Here is a 19861-nt window from a genome sequence, read left to right as displayed (position 1 = left end):
CGTGGGGAATAATCATGTCCCTTATTATCGCATAACTATGATGAAGAGGAGTTGAGAAATAAATCGAGGTTCAGCTCTCCTCAGACGTATAAATATTGATTCAAACATTTTTGGTGCAAAAGTAGTAATAGTATCAAAAATGCACCTCAAAGCTAAAAGAGCACTTTTCGTTTTTGATGTGCTATCTCTAGTGTCTAGCCAACAGATACAAAAGCTCTTTAAACACGAGCGACAAGTACGAACAACTTCGTACTTAAAATTAACTGCAACAATAACAAAGAAATTGACTATTGCGACACTAAACTCCAAAACTAACGAGACAACTGTGGACAATTAAAGGGAGTATAAACCTTTTTTTGGGGGGGTAAGAATCGTTGGAAAACTATAAGCAACCATTATGAAGAATATTTGCAAACCTCTGCTGTAAATAACTCTCTTTCATATAATTTTCCCAAATAAGGGGTGAAAGCATCTGCTTGAATTTACATTACTTCAAGAAGTTGCGGATGTTTAACAGGGTCTCGAGTGATTAGTCAGTGTATAATAAATTTCTTTGTTTTTATCTTTACTCTTCTATGATCTTCGTTCGTTAAAATGAATTATTTTTTAACTTCCTTTTTTACAAGTTGAAAAATATGATTGCATTAATCAAGCAATGAGTGGACGCACTATTGGTTAAAATTAAAACCTTAGTAAGATAAGCTCATTATCTAGAATGCTCCCAAGATCTGAGGCATCGATGCGTAATTGCATATGCTACGAGTAGTTAAGATTTTTATCTGATATCAGCATGATTACTTTTGTACTTTACTTCATGGTTAGCAGAGATAGTGGTTAGCGACTCTGATTGCCGTACCGAAAGGCCAGGTTCGAATCTCGAAAAGCATGGATGCTTGCAAATGTCTGGTGTATGCGCGGCATAAGGGCATTCTAAATATGCGGCAAGCCGAAAGTATTTTATAGAGGTTGCTGGTATGGGAAGAAAGAATACCCTCAATCCGTCTTCTTGGGGTTATCTCCTTCAAAATTGCGGACGAAACTGAGCGAAGTCGTACAGTCACACGTACTATGCTCAAGGCTATTGCCAACAACAGGCGTAATCTTGCCCTCCTTGCCCCGATGAATTTTGTGGGCTTGTTCTGATGTTACTGTCAGACATGTGAAATACGACACAACCCAATAACGACCCACTTTATATTTAGCATTATCATTTCAGCATTATATTAACATTATTTCCGTGCCTCTGTGGGAACAATTTAATTAATGCAGTGCAATATTAAAATAATATTTCAAATCAGAGCTGTGCTTCAGTTATTTAACGAGATTTGTTTTGAAAATAAAACTTTAATCTAAGAGCATTAAATATGAAAAAATGAACATGTCTCCCGATTTCTTATCATTTAAAAAAGGAACAAAAGCACATTCTTATAAACGACTTGCACTGCAAAAGATAACGCCTTTGAATTCTTTACTGGCTCAAGATATGATAACAAGAATACAGATGTAATAAGTTTTCATTTTATTCCAGATTAGACTTTGAATAGCTTCGATAAAATTCTTAATGTTTTAGAATTTCTGTCCGAAGCAGGGCTAGTGATGATAACATCTTATGTTTTATGGATACAGGCAATATGTTAGCTCTCAGACGACATAAGTAATATTTTAGAGCAGCTGCTTCCAGAGGCCTTTTTCTTTCGCAGAGCCCTTCTTAGAATCAGCTCCTCCAGTGGGGCCCCATAGACCTATTATATGTCTTAGAAGTCAATATATTAAAGACTAGTACTACATGGCTAGGAAAAAGATATAGATAGTAAAGAAATGTCAAGTAAAGAGATTTCTAAACAGTTGTGCAGCGTCCAGGAAATATAATTATATACTATAATGTATTAATTTGCAATATTATCTCTGCTTTTGGGACAAATTTTAACGCTTTTACGAGTCGTGGGACCCCAGGCGTCCCACCTTTTTTATCAGTTTTTATCTCCCAGATGAAAGCTGCAAAATTCCATTTAAAATACATACAAATGCACCTTTTAGTTCTCTAAATGTATAACAGATGTCAGCACAAGTATTCATTCATGGAAATATGTAAAAATTTCTTTAGTCTAATTTTGAAGCAGCTTTTTTTTTTCTTAATTTCTAATGCAATCTAAATCGTCCAAACAAGAACTTTTGGTGTTAGAATGAATATTTTTATGTGAAAGTTTCCCTTTTCTAATAAAAAATATTATTTGAATTCATATATATAAATTAAGAATGGGTGAAATTAAAAGGTGGGACAGATACGTCCAACCGCGCATGTAGGAATTGCTGCTACAAGATGGCAGCACCGTTCAAATATTTTTAAGTTCAAGTATCATGCTCATTTTATACGTTGATAATGCAAATTAAAAATTTTTTAATAAATTGAAATTAAAAATTTTTTAATAAATTGAAATCATGTTAAAACTTGAAAAATATTTAGTATATTTCCGAAAGAAACGAAAATATAACTCTGTATAACATGAAATGTCATTGAATACTGAATCGATATGTGAGTGTGGTTGGTTCACAATAGAAAAAGGATAGGATTAGGATTATTCAATCATGGCAAAGCACACGAGGGCTATCTGCCTAAAGGGAGAGATGCCTTCGTGGAGGAATTTCTAAAGGAAACTGGCTCGTACACACGTTACACATGGGGAAAACCACGCAAAGACCCATGCAGCCAGCCCGTTCGCGCGATTCGAACCTCGGACCGAACTACCAGTGTTCAGCGTCTTTATCGCTCGGCCGCTGGTGGGCCACAATAGAAAAGTATCCTAAGAAGAGGAAAGAGAGATGAAATGTAAATAAACATATGACATCTTTCTAAATATCTTCCTTCTCAAACCTGTACTAAATAAAGTACTGGCGCGAAAATCTCTGTTTCAAATCTATTATGAAATCATTAAAAAATAGCTAAAAAGTCGTACAGAGAGAGATTTTTTTAAATTATGTATTTTTTTGGGAACAGATTTTTTATTTTACGAATATGATCAATATATTCTACATAATTAATCAAAAACGTTTGTTATATCTTGCATTTTCATTTTGTTGCTAAAACTAGCACTTTAGATAAGATTAGGAGAATTTACGCTCAGGCAAAGATGCCATTTTACTGCTCCAGATGCGCGTTGGGACAAGCGGTGTATCCCCACCACGTCCATGAATTACCTTAAAGGTTTACGTTTTTTTTTTTTTTTTTTTTTTTTTTTTTTTTTTTTTTTCATGAAATAACGGTGTGTTAGGGGCTAATTATCTATGTATAAAGTTATTTTTTCAAAAAACATCATCATGCACCTTCAAAGGGTTAAACCCTTAACGTTTACCATTAGGGCTAAAAAACGCGCCATATGATTTAAGAAATTGATGGCAGGATTATTCAGAAGCTGTGAAGAATTTGCTGTACGCTATATTGACGATGTCGCAGTATTCATGCAAAACTGGGAAGAACATTTTTTCATCTCGAAGATATTTTGGAGAAGATAAAAGTTTCTAAACTGTGTACCAAAGCTTTCGAAATGTCAGTTTGATCATACGACCGTGAAATATCTAGGTAATGTAGTAGGACAAGGTCAAAGAAGACCAGAGGTAAAAATATATCCATAACGGACTATAACTATCACGAAAATACAGGTCCAGTCATTTTTCGGACTTGCGGGATAATATCAAATGTATATTTCTAAATGTTCTACGATTTCTGCAGCATGGACAAGTTTTTCAAAAGGAAATGTTGCTAATGAACTATAAACTGGACTAATGCTTGCTAAGAAGCTTTTGATGAACTCAAGACTGTTAACAGAAAAACCAGTTTCATACAATCGGAACTTTTCTTAGCTATTTATCATTCAGTACGATGCTTCAAATATTGGTATTGGTGCTCTATATTATTACAGGTAAATGCTAAGGGCAAAGAACATCTAATAATGTTTCTTAGCAAAACGTTTTCACCTACATAACAGAAGTGCATTATAATCGAAAGGGAGTGTGCTTCCATTGTCTTTGCAGTACAAATGTTAAAATTCTTCCTAGACGGACCCCATACGTTCATCATTCAAACTGATCACAATCCTTTAGTGTGGTCGGATAAAAATACTGGGACTATGTTGGGGTTATGTTGGGCTTTAATATTACAACTTCGAAACCATGAAGTTGTGCATATAAATAGGAAGCACCATCAATATGGTGACTGTTCCAGTCGTTGTATAAAGACATCTCACAACTAAAAGCATGTATGTACTAGGAAGTTTAAAGCTTCATTGTTTAAAATTTTCTAATATAAGAATATTAAATTTTGCATGTTTATTTAAAATGCTTTCATGAAAGGCATTTGCAATTATTTGGTCTGGTATCTAATTGTATTTGTTACAAGTATTCTTGGACACTTTTGTCTTGTAAACAATTTTAGTGTATTTGAAATGAAAATATTGTCTTCGAAGTTCCACAGAACTCAAAATAAAACTTTCCTTCGAAAAGAAGAAGGAAGGGTTTAAAGGCTGCAATGTCTTTGCGCCGCTACGTTACTAGTAATATAATATCCAGTAAGAAATGCAAAGAAACATCGCGTATAAAATATCTTGTCTTAAAGAAGATGTCGTATAGAAACTCCAGCACCGTTATTCAAGTCATTATTCGAAATTAAACTTTTAAATGACAGTTTTTCTGCATTTCAGCTAATAAGTTTAATATAATGTACTTGTAAGAAGTTTTTTAATTTGGAAAAAAGATTCGTTCATTATCAATACTGTAATTTATTAACAGACGATTTTGCACAGTTTTCAAAAACTACCACCTTCCGTATTCCAGAAATCTTGTCAGCTTTCCTCTATGTGAAATTACTCTACACTCGTTTTAGAGAATAAAATTAGGTAGTCTATTTTTATCAAAATAAATCTCCATCATCGTCTAAGAGATCCAAGAACATAAATTATCAGTATCAAACGTATTACTTACTCAGAAGTTATCTGTGGCTAGCTGTGAAAAGCTACGCTTTAAATTTTCAAAAAAAAAAAAAAAAAAAAAAAAAAAATTAATTTTTCGGTATGTTAAAGTTCATTTACCAATTCAAACATCTACAATTTAAGGCTTTATTTTGCTAGTTTGTAGTTTTGGACAAGGAATTTTTTGTAAAATATTTTTCGAGTAAATTTCAATGAAAAAATATTATATTATTCTTGTTTTAATGAAAATAAATGCTAAAATAATTTTTATATGAAAAATGTTCCAATAATTATAATGCAAATTCGTAATAATTGGAAGAAAATCTGAAATTTGTGTATTTATTTAGATAATTGCGGAAAAATTTGTTGCGGAAAATAAATTTTAGTCGAATTAAATTTCTCGTTTTAATAACAGAAAATGATATGCTGCCATCTGTCGGTAGCAACAAAAATTAAACGTTTGTTAAATTGCAAAATTCTAACGGGTAGATCTATGCGTAATAACAACAACAGTCTGGGAAGGAGATAGTTACAAATAAAAAATGTAACACGATTTACTAAAATATTTCTAATGATGTTCATATTATTAAAATATTTCTAACGATGTTCATTTTACTACAATATTTCGCAGAATTTTTGCTAAAAAATTAATTGAATTAATGGCTACATAGAAGCCGATGTAAAACCACCTTTTAACAGGATTAACACAAAATAATATTTCATTAAAATTTCTGTGACAATCATTTTCGTTGATAAAATTTTGTAGAGAAAATTAAACGGAATACTTTTAAACATTGAGATACGTATAATTTTACTTTAGGCATATAAAATTTTAATTATTTTATCAGTGTCAGTACTATTATTATAATATAACTTAACAGTAGCTCTATTTTCAACTATGCCAATTTCTAGCTCCAAGACATATGCTTTATCTAGAAGTTAATACTAGAGAAAATTAAATTCAGAGAAATCAAATAAGTTAACGGATGATTTTAAAAATCTCCGATTTTACAAAGGATACTGTGATCGCAATATAACGGTATGGGAAATAATGTCAAAATTCGCATATTCTTATAAATATTAATATAAGTGTCTATTAATAAGTACTGGATCTTCATCATTCATTAATAGAAGATTAAGTATTTTGGATCACAGCAAAGTACAAAAGATTTATATGCCTAAAGAGAGGCATTTTTTGCAAATTAATTTTCAAGAAACCTAGTTCGTTTTCACATTGTATATGGGGAAAACCACAAAAAGTCTAAAGCAGTCAGTCCAAGTTCCCAAGTTCTGAGCTTTGGAGTTCATCTCAGCGTTTAGCGGATTTACAACTTGATCTCTCGATTGTATGGAAATCTCATTAAGACACTGCGTTAATGACCTAACCATAAATTAAGATTTTCTATTATAATCCTCACTGTAAAATGTTTTCTGTATAATTTCCAGTATTCTGAATATTTTTTTTTATTTTTGTATTATAACTAAGATTTTGTACTATAATAAAATTTACATTATATTTATAAGATTTTGTATTATATTTATTTGTAATATAATTCTAAATTTTATACTATATTTTTAACACCTTACTAAACTTTATATTGTATATTTCGTATTCATATTTAACTACTCAAAGTTTCTCTTGAATATAGCGATGTTTTGAAATGCAAAAATGAACATAAATTTCACATTATTAACAACAATATTAATAGTAGCAATATTACTACTTCAGATTCAGTAACAATTCTTTATTTTTGCTTCTAATTCCAGTTTCCCTTTTACATAATGTAACCATTTTATTATTAGTATATGAAAAAATACTCCATTTAAATAAAATTATATAAAAAAATCAATGGATGACTTGTCGATGAAATATGTTATACATTTCCCCTGATATTTGGAGGAAATTCCTTTAAGTCATCACAAGTGGTGACAGTATACTAGGGAGAAGAGGCTCCCAGACTTGGCTAACATTTAAGTTGACTTACTTGGTTAAAATGCCTGAACCCCTAGAGACGATGCAAGGAGGCATAACACCCCGATCAACCTAGGAGACAGAAATGCTCATGGTCTGAGTAAAATTAACGCTTACCTTTTGACTAACGAGTACCACCTAAACGAAAACTGAAAAACTTTAAGTAGCAACATTACATTTTACAATGATAATCTTTCAATTTCTCAATAAAAATATTTTAAAAAATATTTTGTCATTTGCACAACTTATTGGCTATTTGTATTAAATGTACACACATAAAAATATTAGACTGAAAATTGGCTACCATTTTAATTATCAAAATTCAAGTTACAGTACTTTAATTCTAAAATTTAGAGTAAAATTTGGGCCTGTTTAAGACAGATCAATTTCGTTATGTTTGGTCTTATTTCACTTAGTTTTAACCGTAAATTAAGATCCACTTTTTCTTCTGTATTTATTTTTCGAATGAAACATGGAAGAAAATCCTTGTTCACACAAACAGGTTGTGCAAAAAGGTGATAAAAATGTAATAGCTTTATTTGAAATGCTTTTAATTTTTTTTTTTTTTTTTTTTGTTCAGACAAAAGTTAACAAGTGTGTTATTTTTTAAATCTTGAGTTAGAGTTAAATCACAGGAATTTTCTATCAATTGTTATTTTTCTTCACAAGATTTTTTAATTTAACAGTTAAACATACTTTGTTTCTTTGCGAACCACCAATTTTTCTCTTGCGTACCACCATTGGTATGCAGAGCATCGGCTGAGAACCGCTGATTTAGACAATGTAGCGTTCCTATAACTAAGAGTCAGACAAGACAGTATCATATGCCCTGCCGAGCCTGAACCTACCACCGTATAAACGATGGTTCTAGCCACTGTGAAGTCTGATTTCAGCAGTCGAGTCTGTCTAGGTACAGGTACTAGCCAGAACATCGAGATTTGCCCCAATTAGGGTCCCGGGTGACAAGTGGTGACAATATCTCCTTCAAGATCATAACATTGAGATATTATGATCTGAATGTCCTTATCATTGTTTTAGGCATTTAATTTTAATACTTGGGAAATAAAAAAAGCAGCAAATTATCCTAAATGGTAAATAGAGGAAAATCTCTGGAAAATAACTGAAGAAACTCAGTGAAAACAAAGTGATAGCTATGAGCATTTGAACAAGTTTTCAAGTTTATTCACAAATTAGAAGATTGATTAGTTCGCATTCTTTTAAAAGACTTAATTTTGTTCCTCTGAAATACAGTTTGTAACTGTAGTAAATGGTGTTCGTATGTGTTATCGCAATCAATTTAGTAGACGTCTGCCAAATTTTCAAAACTTTCCAAACTCTGACCACCATGTCATTTCTTCAGGCAATTACATGCATAACAGTTATTCAGTGAAGTAACGTTACCATTTTTGTACGTGTTCATTTGGTATATGGAAAGTTTCAACGGTTTTTATAAAAAAAAAAAATCGTGAAACCTTTTTTGCCTTAAAATTATTTTTAAAGTGTGGTATTGTGAAGTTTGTCAGCGATGGAAGAAAGTGCAGTAAAGTTTGTGCAGAAATACAGAAGTTGGCCCAAAAACTTTTAAAAGGAACAACGAGGAGTGCGTTTCGTAGATAACCGCTGTTGCCGAGGTTTGCGCGATGCCGAATCTTGGCGACTGTCTGATTTTTTTAAGAGAAAATATATTGCTGTGTACTTGGGAGTAGATTAGCATGACAAAATACAGAAAGATTTGAAAAATATAAGTGTTTTTGTTTTGTTGTTTTTTGTGTGTATATCACGTAAACCTTATATAATAATTAAAATATTCATTATAATCACTAAATGTGTGTTCTTTTCATTTGTTGATAATGTTTCCCGATTTAAGATAAATATCGATAGTCTGGGAATCTTCTTTAAAAAAGATCAAAATTAATGAAATCGAATGAATAAGCAGCAAACTACTCTGGATTTAAAAACTTCTGATTCTGATTTCGAAGAAAGGGACAATGAAGAAAATAATAACACAATTGTTGAAAGCACCTTATTTGGGTATAAAAAACATAATAGTAACGAGAAGGAAATATTAACTTACCAAGGATTAACCTCTATAGTTTAGAAAATTTTAAAAAAATGTTAAGATATTTAAACGTTTCCTGGATAAAACTGCTGTGAATATCATCCTTCTATCTTCGTATTAAAGCATCTCCAGATAATTATGATGCAGATAAACATTTCGTCTTTAATAGTGACATATCCAATTATCCTACTACAGTGAGTCGACAGGATTCGAAATGCAAGTTACGTATCGCTTGTCGATAGACCATTGCTTCACCGAAGTGTTTATAAAATGAAAATGATATAACGACTGCCTAAAACAGTGCAGAAAAGTCTCAAACTATACAGCAGATACACTGTGTCACAAAAATATATGCACCCAGAAAGAAACGAACTATTATCACGAAACTTAACCTGTATGTAGTGTATGAGACAAATTAATGATTACAAATTCAGAACAAAAGATCGTTTTGTTAAGAAGTTATGGCATGAAAAAGATTACAAATCAGTAAGTACTATAGCCGCCTCTAGGAGCCATACAAGCCGAATCTCAGCATAGCATCGAATTAAGTTTCGAAAGATCACACCATCATGTTTGCAGCTGGGCAACCAAATCACCAATATTCCGGGACGGCTGCAGTTGCCTTCCAAGCATGTTCCAAACATGCCTATTGCTAAGAGTAATGATGACCTGACAGGTTACGGGAATACGTCACATCCTTGAAGACATTGTTGAAACAGTCGCTCAGTATCTGGGGGACTTGACAGAATAGGCAGTACAACCGGTGTTAAAATAATGCCTTGAAGGACGACTATAAGTGATCATATGTCCCAACAACTCGCTCCCCACGCTGTCACACCTCGTGTAATCGCCTTATGTCGTTGGACAACAAATCCCGGATCAGACCACTGACCGCCTTCACACGCGTGTGCGTTGATCATCAGCACTGAGACTGAATCAGGATTCATCGCTGAAGATCACACTCCTTCACTCGGCCACACTCCAGCTTGCCCGAGTTTCGCAAAAACCTAGCTGACACTGCCTATGATGTGGAGTCAGTTGTAGGCATCTTAATGGAAGTCGGCACCACATATCAGCGTCGGCCAATTGTCTTCGAGGGGTTTCCTTGATATCACTGGATACATGGAAGACAGTAAATCGATGCTAGCCACGGTGTTGGCGCGAATGTGCCCGCTGTTATGATTGCGCCATCCTCGCGATCATTTGTGTTCCTGGGACGCTCTGACCTTCCGCGACCGTAGACTATCCCTTCCGTCATATATTGTAGCCAACACAGAGCAACTACCATATCGCTCCGAACGAGGTGGCGTCCGCTACGCCTGTTCGACCAACTTGCTTCTCTGAGGCCTAGTATACGCCTCTTCTCAAACTCCGACAACTGTTCGTACTGCCCGCGCTCTCAAAGGCATCTCTAGTCGCAATACCGTCCATTCAAGTTGACAGATTCGTTTGAATAGCTTTACGGCAAGACCAATCATGCTTTTGAACTCTCACAGCCGCGCATCTCATATGCACTTAACGCACCAACCCTTGTCTCATTGGCGTTGAAATTTAAATCATTTGCATATCTCTTACCAGCCCCTGCATTCCTGCCGAATTTCGTGATTGTGGCTCAATTTCTTCTAGGTGCATATATATATATATATATATTTGTGGAAGAGTGTATTTTCATTACTTTAGTGCAGAGTTTTGCTGCACCTCTAGGTTCACCCTGACACATTTTTAGTGATAATGCGGCTAATTTTGTTGTAGGGACAGGAAAACTGCGTGAAATGGAAACGACTTTAGAGAAACTGACATAACAGAGGAATTCAGTAACTTTTTTGGGGATTTTTTTGGTATTTAATGGCGACCATTCCTCCTGGCTCTCCCCACCTCAGGGTGCATGGTGAAGTGGAATTAAATCTAAAGTTTCACCTAAAAGAATTATAAGAGAGTCTGTATTGAAGAATATCAACATTTGAAGAATATTTACGTTACTTTTGAAAATAGAGGTAATTCTGAATTTTAGATCTTTAACTTCCATTACGGATGTATATCGAGTTTAGATATACTAAACTGTTCTCATATTCTTGTACAATAAAAATCATGAAAACCATCGCTCCAGCTGGTCAAAGGACCAGAAAATAAACATGTGTTTTGGAAACAATGCGACTCGCAAACGATGAATACTCGCACATATTGCAGTCCCAATCAAAATAATAAAGTATCCAACAAATCTGGTGATTGGCGATATCGCGTTTTCACGAGGAGATACTGAAATAGCTATTAAGAAAGAGTAGAAGAAGTTTTTACAACACAAAGATAGACTCATTTCGTGTCGTCAAGGCTCGAACTACTTAATCTTTGTCCTAGCATTCTGTCAACAAGTTAATATCTCCTGCCTAGATTTAAAGAATGCACTTTTTGAGTATAAGAGTGTGATCGTGGCGAAGTGCGGTAACCTAGGAGCTAAAACTTCGTTCACCTCAGCAACGAAATGCGAGCTGAATAAAGGATTCTTTGCTTGCGCCATATTGCTGTACCAGTCCTAATTCCTAGTGCTGTAGGAGCTAGCACTAGATAGTTTCTGAAGTCCTTCTTTAATGGTGCATTTAAAAAAAAAAAAAAGTCTTTTCATTTCATAACATTGCGTTTCTGGCTTATTTATAAATTGGAAATCAAACTAAAAGGCATTATAAGAAAACCAATGCAAAAACTGTGTTTGGATTTCACAAATCTAAACATGAATTTTGGCTAAAAAGTGTTTTCAAATATTTTCCCATTAGTTGTAGAAATTTTGTGGGTAATTTTGACAAATATAACTTATTTCTTTTTTTATTTTAATTTGGTTGTCTTTGTCATTTAATATTTCTTGTTTAAAGACCTTCTTTGTTAGTTGTTTTACAACTGTAATTACAAATAAAACTTGCTCAGAAACGAAATCTAAGAGTAATATACAAATGTAAGTGGAATTGTTTTAGCTACATTAATCCAAAATAATCTATGAAGACGTACCTATTACAGAAAAAAGGAAAAACTGTGAAATTTACAAACATCTACGGTTTAAAGATAATTTTGTGAGGAAAGGGATGAAATATATGAAAAAAATCTAATTTGAGGCTTATATAACCAGTATTATTCTTATTTTTTTGTAATCATTTTAGATATCAGCAAGCATAGCTTACCTCACACATGTTAGATTTACGAAAATGCCTGATTGCTGTTATATATTACCCAAAAATTAAATAAAATACTGCAATTTCTTGTATGAAAATTTAGTGTGAAAGTGATTTAAAATTTTTGTATTCGATTTAACTTATGTATTAATACTAAGCGATATATTTAAAGTTATAAACATACTTACCTTCCTCAGGACTCAGTGCATAAATTGTATGAATAATGTCAACAAATTCAGCATCTGTTCTATCAAGTCTGGCAGTTGGAGGAGATTCATAAAAGCACGGACACGCTGGATCGAGGCCTAAAAGATGTACAAAACCTGTTCATCATACACTACGTTATTTAACAGAATTTCAAAAGCATGTTATGCATTTATTATAAAGCAAGCCTTATTTAATTTGAATTAATAGTAACTTTCTAGATACGCTCATTTTAATCTAAGTTACTAATCAATGCTTAAGCGAAATGGAAAAATTCAGTAATTTGAATGTTTAATTATTTTCTAATATAAATGAATAATAAATTTTTGATTATTTTATACATTAAAATTTTTATACAGGAAACCTTGGTTCACGAACTGAATTGATTTCTGAAGGCTATTCTATATTTTTTTTGCAATTATTCTGTATTTTTAGGAGGCTATTTTATGTTTGTAATTTCTGAAGAATGTTTGTAATTTCTGATTTTAAGTTTGTAATTTCTGATTTTCTATATTTGTTACCCAACACAATTTTTCCCACTGGAATTAATTCAAAATGGATGAATTAATTCTTAAACCCCAGAGGATTATTTATTTAAATTTTGGAAAGGAGAAGATAGCGTGTTACTAAGCATCAAGCCTCTGAAGTCTTTAGTGATCAAATGTGATCAGGATTTTCACCAGATCAAATTATCAATCTTGTAAGTCATTTGCTGGCAGGCTTTCAGGATTCTAGGCTGTTAGGAATAGAATATTGACAATTAGAAGCTTATACAGAAAACGAAAAAGGAAACAAGGAAATGACTTCTCAAAGAACATATTGGAAAAATTTTACAAATGAAAGAAAATATTCTGTTCATAATACTACATATGAAAACTTTTCATGTCGTATGCATTAATATATCGTCTTACTTCAAAAACTTTATCTCTGATTAGAAGGATTTGAAAAATCAAACTGGAATTGCCCACTTAATAAAAATCCAATAATTCGTGTTAAATATTCCATTTTATTCAAACTTCGAATAAAAAACTACCATCTTTTCTGATTGTTCTAGAAAATCACTTTTCTAAGTTTAGAAATTATAAGGCTACATTGCGATGGAAAATACGTTTTGTCCGGTTGTATGTTTATGACATTACCAAGAGCTCGGGAAAGAAAATATGGATTATCCTGGACTGAACCATGAAGTGAACACTTTTGTTAAATGAATTTATAATGTGAAATACGTAAAGCACTTGCGACTTAGACTGTGTATCTTAATACATCAGTTCCACTAAAGTCATTACACATCTTTTAATTTCGTAAGCGTGGATTGTAGACGTACACTTCCAATGCATAAATGTTTTAAATGTCGCAAATATTCATATTTTGCATTTTTAAATTAAGAAAATTCAATACGGTAAAAACTTTGCAATCCTACATTTTATACTTCCCGATATTAAGGAAATTTAAAAGAAATCAAATCCAAGAAGTGTTGCTCCTATAAGCAAATGACTCGGATATTTAATTTTAAAATATGATATCAAAATTGGGGACCGTACAAAAATTTAATATAGAAATAAATATCGAATAAAGAACTAAATTAAAAAATATTATTACCTGTTATCCCACCAATAACTTTTGTGTCATTTTGTTGAATCCACTTAGAGGCAAATCCTGAGATATGTGAACCAAGGCTGTGGCCAATAATATGGATATTTTGAGGATCGAGATTTTTCACATCCTAAAAGATGAATAAATGTGTAAGAACAATTGTCAACTTAAGAATTTTTATGAATACAATTAGTTTAGTTTTGTTTAATTTGAAAAGCTTAATTAGCCGTTTGTTAAAATAACTACTACTTTGTTATTATTTAATAATTTTTTCCAAACTTCAGCTCGAATTTTATAAATAACAATAATTTTATAATATTGGCGAAGTGTATTTTATTTTTGATAGAAAGCAGTATACTTTCTCGTAAAGTGGATTAATTTATGCACATAATTACAGAATGCTACAAAAAGTTTCCATCGTACTGATATTTTTTCTGAAAGAGAATGTCCGTGTAGGCTGAACCTAAAACCTGACAGCTAAATCATTCTAAAAAATAGGAAAATGGATAAAACATGAACAATTAATGCAATAATTTATTGTTGTTCAATTTCTAAGAATTATTGTTTAAATTAATCAGTTATTTATAATTTCAGCTTTTACTCCAACTTCTCGTTTCCGTTTCTCTCTAGAAATGTTAATGTGTGTTTAAACTGTGATTTCTGGACCTTAAGACAGAGCGTGTTTCTGCCTCTGTGAGACCAGGTGTTTTCCATTCCGGTTAATTTTGTAATTATTCGGCGTTGCTTTATTTGCTGTCAACATTTAAATTGTTACACGGGATAGAGTTTCAACTTAACTTCAATTTAAGTTTAATTTTGTCGTCTTTGCCTGCAAGTTTACGTTTTGATTTAAATTTGACTATCGCTTCAGTTGCACCGCCATAAGTGGTAATTGGTTTCTGTAAACACGAGAACTGCCTTTAAGTTCTAAGCTTTGTTGTATAAAAAGGTTGTTTTAAATCTTTTCAAGTTTCTGTAGTTGTTTCAGACGCAACGATAATTCGCTTAACGTTTGTTAGGATTTGGATATCGTAGTTCGTAAGGGTTATTTTAATTTTCTAACAGTTATTTTTAATTTTGAACAGATGTCCTTATTTTCTTCTTTCTCACCTGCCAGAAGGAGTTTTCAGATTCGCGTTTTATGTAAATAAGGTAGAACCAGTATTTAAGGAGAAATCTCGGTCACTTCCGTAGAAGATCATATAAGCTCTTAGTAAAGCGTGTTCTGCCTTCTGGCCATGTCGTTGCTTTAAACCAAATTTTACCACATTCGGCTGCATTGTTACGTGCCTGCTAGTATTCGTCGGTGAGCTTTAAATAAAGGCTAACTCTGTTAGTTATTTCTGTGCAGCTTCGAGTAGTTTTTAGTTAGTTAGCATTAGATTAGTTTCTTACTTTCCATCCTAAGTTAAAAGCCCAAGTGGAGGCTTCCTGTAAGTCGGAAAGGGATCAACTGTAAATGCTTCGTAAAATAAAAGGGAAATTTAACTCTTCTTTGGACTCTTTCTTGCAGCTTTAGAAGTAAGCGATTAGTCGCTACAGTATTCTAGTTGCCAAGAACAACCAAATTAGCTAGAATCTTCTAAGTATATGGTCCGAAAGCAAGTCAAACTCTATAACTTAGCTATGCTTTTGGCATTGAAGAATGTGTCGTGTATTCGAATTTAACACACGAATAGCAAATGACACTGACGAATGAAGTGTAACTTGCTTTACGGAGAGAGGATATAATAAGGCTTATGATGTTCATATGTGATGCTCGGTTATCAATCAAGCAAGAATGACTTAGCAAAGCGTTAAAGCAAGAATGGTCCATATAGATTTAACTGTACTTTTGTTTTGTCATAAAGGTTGTATATTCAATACTAAAATAAGTAAATGTATTTAAAGCCAAATGTGTTCAATCTTCAGGTAAGAATATTACTTGATATACTTTGATGGAAATTTACTGGTACTAAGTAGACTGACAAATAAGAGTAATAATTTTATTTAAAATATTATTACCCGAATAAAACCTCTTTTCATTCTATTTAATTTAGTAACTGGGAATTAATTATTGTAAGGTATATTATAAATTATGACCATAATAACTAGTATTCGATATAAAATCATAAAATATTTTAGATTTCCAGCAGAAGTTTCATATTTATGCTAAAGGAAAACTTTTAAAATTTTGAAGTTAGATAAAACACACTAATTCAAATAAATGTATAGTTCAACTAATGTAAATTCATACCATTAAATAATGGATGAAAAGTCCAACTTCAGCTCCGACTATCCTTGTATTAGATACAACTTTATCATAGTCATGAAAAGTGTACGTTTCCGCAGCTGCTCCTTTTGACCAGTCAACTATGAAAACATTGAAGTTTCCTTTTTCTAATAACGCATCCTTTATTAGCTGAAAGATAAATAAATGAATTTTATAGTTACTTACATTTATACTTAAGCAGATCTCTATAATAATTTTAAAGTAATTAAGATACTATATACTAGAATTTAGTTTTGTTCCTCTTAAAATGTAGTACATACTTATGCACTACTAAAAATATTTTGAAAATACTTGAAATAGTCAGATGATCATTACTATTCCATTTATTAAAATACTAACTAAGAATTTTAGTATGACTTTAGAAATAGCACATTTAAAAAATGATATAACACTGAAAATTTGACAGAGGGCATGTTTACGTATTTTCCGAAAAAAGGTATTAAAAAAGTGTCTATGGGAAGTATGTACATTAAATGATCTTGTTGTCCTTAAAAAGCATGGGCTGGTAAAATTTCAAAACATTTAAAAATGTTTCTATAACTCTACAATTTTCTTGCCTCTTTATGTACAACATTATGTTAAATATAATAATGTGATTCAAGTAAATTAACACGTCATAGTACTTCAGTCAAAATATTCAGCCTATTTACTTAGATGGCTCTTCCTATGTGCTATATAGCAAATCTGTAGTACAGCACATAGGAAATTTGACATCTCCTACAAATTTTTAAATCTCCTACAACTTTTAAAATCAGATATGTTAGTTTTACATGATAAGTAGGTAAATTTTATTTCATATGAAAAAGCCTGGGGACAAAATATTTCAGACACAAATAAAGCGAATGCCATATAAGCAAAACTGTCATGTAATACAAAATACAAACATAATATACCAAAAGTAGAAACAAGGAAATTTAAAATTAGAAAAAAGAAAAAAGAAACGAAAATGTTAAAATTTAGAATGTTCCATAAAAACGTTCCAAATTTCGTCAAATCGGCAAGTAATTCTGCTTTTGTCAATATTAGGTGAAAAGAGTAGTGCTAGAGAATGCGAAATAGGAGGCAACGTAGAAGGGTCCAAAAATGTGTCATCACAGAAAGTGTACGATCCAAATCAAGACAATTCCAAATCGAAAGAGGTTAACCAAAAGGCAGCGGTATCCAATAGTCAAACGAAAGGCAATAACTATCTCTAGGATGGTCTAGTAGGTTTTTAAGTTGAGTAGCCAAAATCTTGTCCAAAATCCTATCTAAGCTTAAGGTAATGAAGGAAAATATACCTTATATTCTTCCCTATTTAAAGAGCTACTGAGAAGGTGGGACTATTGGGAAACCGCCCAATACTGACAGTGACGAATTATCGTACACCATCTTTTAGTTCTGGTGCCACTGCAGAGCATCTGGAAATTTTCTGAGGTAGAAAACCGAAGAAATCCGCAGTGCCTTTATAGAGAAATTAGGTATTTTTTGAAAGCAGGAGAAATGAAAAATGAGCAATACTCTCGTGGGGATTCGAACCACGGACCTCTCGAATACGCGCCGAGAGTGCTGACCACTACACCAAGAAGGCACGCTAAAAATAAGGAAAATACCTTATGTACTCCCTTTCAAAGGACAACTGGGGATTAGGGTACTCACTAGCCAAATCCCCGTGGTGGTGAATCATCATCCACCACCTTTTTTTAGTTCGACTATAGAGACATTAGGTTATTTCGAAGCAGAAGAGAGGGAAAATGAGCAATGCCCTCTCCAGGACTCGAATTACGGACCTCTCGAATACGATTCGAATGTGCTGACCACTACACCACGAAGACACGCTAAGAAGGCGGGAGAAATACCTTATACCTTCTCCAGAGTTCAAACTGCGAACCTTTCATTTGTCAATCGGGAGTACTTTCAATTACACTTTGAAGACATGCATTAAGGAGAGAAAAGTACCTTGTAATTTTAAATAAAGATGTATTTCATCTTGTAATAAAGTATTTCAATGTTTAAAAAACAACCATGTCTTTCTGTGCATTTATGTGAAAATCAATTCATGCCACTACCGTCTACATTTTTCAAATTAATGAATTTTTACTTTTTCTGGTATTTTAGATTCCTTGTACATTTAACTTATTTATAAAATGTATCTATGTTGTATATTTTAGATATTATAATTCATTTCATTCTATTTTTACTAAATAACAATACATAAGAATTATCAGTAAATAGAAGTGCAAATATTTACTAACTAGCGGCCACTTTGCATTGCCATCTCTAAAACCGTGTATGATGAATACTGTCCTTAAGTTTTGTTCAAAGGTATTTTCATTCTCAGCCCATAATGAGAAATTTCTGTTCGTAATATACAGTGGAATTTCTTGCTGTCTCAGACGGAAAAGTCGAAATTCTGTACCAATCTCTTCTGCAGGATCTGGTAACATCATATGATTATACGGAGGTTTATTACCGAAGCAACCCAGATTGTCTTCGCAAATGACACCGTTTTCTGCTTTATATGATCCTGGAATCAGATAAAAAAATTAACATAGTTTGTACATGATTTTATCTGAAATCAGTTTTCCTTTGTATGCATTGTATTTATGCAGTTTCGTTTTTGTGCATGAATATTCAAATAGTAACTCAGCTAGTTGCAACACAGATTTCAATTAAAGAAGCAGAGGATTATTATAAAGCATACGCAATGAGAATTTAAAAGTTTCAAATGCCTTTTTTTAAAAAAAATGTAAGCAGAGAAATAAAAAAAGGCAATTCAATTGTTTTTTAGAGTATTTATCAGAAATCTGTAAATTTTATCAACAAATGAAAAGAAAAGTTATTTTAGAAATTTAAAATAAAAATTTGAATTATTAATTAAGGATTACATGATACATTTGAAGACAAAGCTCATTCTCCTTCAAATCATTTTGTAAGTTTTTTGCGCTGTTCTTCTTTCGAAGCACATAGCAATCTGTTTTTCGCTTTGAAAAAACACCAGAGAATTGCGAAGACTCAGCTTCGTGCAATCCTCGGCAGCTGCGACTATCTAGGAAACGTATTTTCCTGTTTTTTGCTTTAGAAGCATTTCAGCAAAATTCTGCATTCCTGCATAAAATTTACCGCAGTTTCTTGCATTGCTCGCAAATTTCACGAGCTTATATTTTAAAACTAATTTTAAGCCACCCAGATAGGAAAGTAGTTAGTGACTGCTGTACCAAAGGACCATTCGAATCCCAGAAAAAGCATGGATATAAACTCTATGTGTCGCTTCATAAGGAGTAATAGGTGGTCATCGACGTCATAGACAATCTCTGGCCACCTATTAGGTGTCTCCATAATAAAATGACCACCGCTTTTAACCTCATTGCGATTTTGCTTCGAATCTGAATGTCTATTTCACTTTTCAAACTGTTGCCACCCTGTATTATATTTGAAGAAATTAAATAATGAAGAATCAGCATTAACGTATATCTTTTTCTTGCATTCATATTAAACAACGGTACCTAGAGTCATTCAATTCTGAATAACGTAATCCTACTGCGAATATGGGCGTCTGGAAGCACAAATTTGAAATTTGGAATTTGTTTTATTACCGGTTTCATATTTTGTAAAACTTTAACGAATTTCTGATTAACAAACTCAAGGATTTCAAAGCGAGCA

At 32.6% G+C, this 19861-nt stretch overlaps 1 protein-coding gene across 3 annotated transcripts in view; it reads right to left on the bottom strand.

Annotated features, from left to right (window-relative positions):
• The window catches only part of LOC118181534 (pancreatic triacylglycerol lipase-like), a 41978-nt gene that overhangs the window by 21011 nt on the left and 1106 nt on the right, over positions 1-19861 (bottom strand). For all 3 annotated transcript variants that reach the window (XM_035350702.2, XM_035350703.2, XM_035350701.2), the window contains exons 2-5: positions 18454-18725; positions 16184-16348; positions 13954-14077; positions 12339-12455 (exon numbers count right to left, since the gene is read on the bottom strand). In XM_035350702.2, coding sequence (XP_035206593.2) covers positions 12339-12455; positions 13954-14077; positions 16184-16348; positions 18454-18725 — 678 coding nt within the window. The remainder of the gene's footprint in view (positions 1-12338; positions 12456-13953; positions 14078-16183; positions 16349-18453; positions 18726-19861) is intronic.

The sequence above is a fragment of the Stegodyphus dumicola genome, chromosome 2 (assembly GCF_044657685.1).
Source record: "Stegodyphus dumicola isolate Sdum_Otavi_A_Nest chromosome 2, ASM4465768v1".
In the NCBI taxonomy this organism is placed as follows: Eukaryota; Metazoa; Arthropoda; class Arachnida; order Araneae; family Eresidae; genus Stegodyphus; species Stegodyphus dumicola.
Note: the sequence above shows the minus strand (reverse complement) of the source record. Positions and strands in the feature narration are given on the sequence as shown.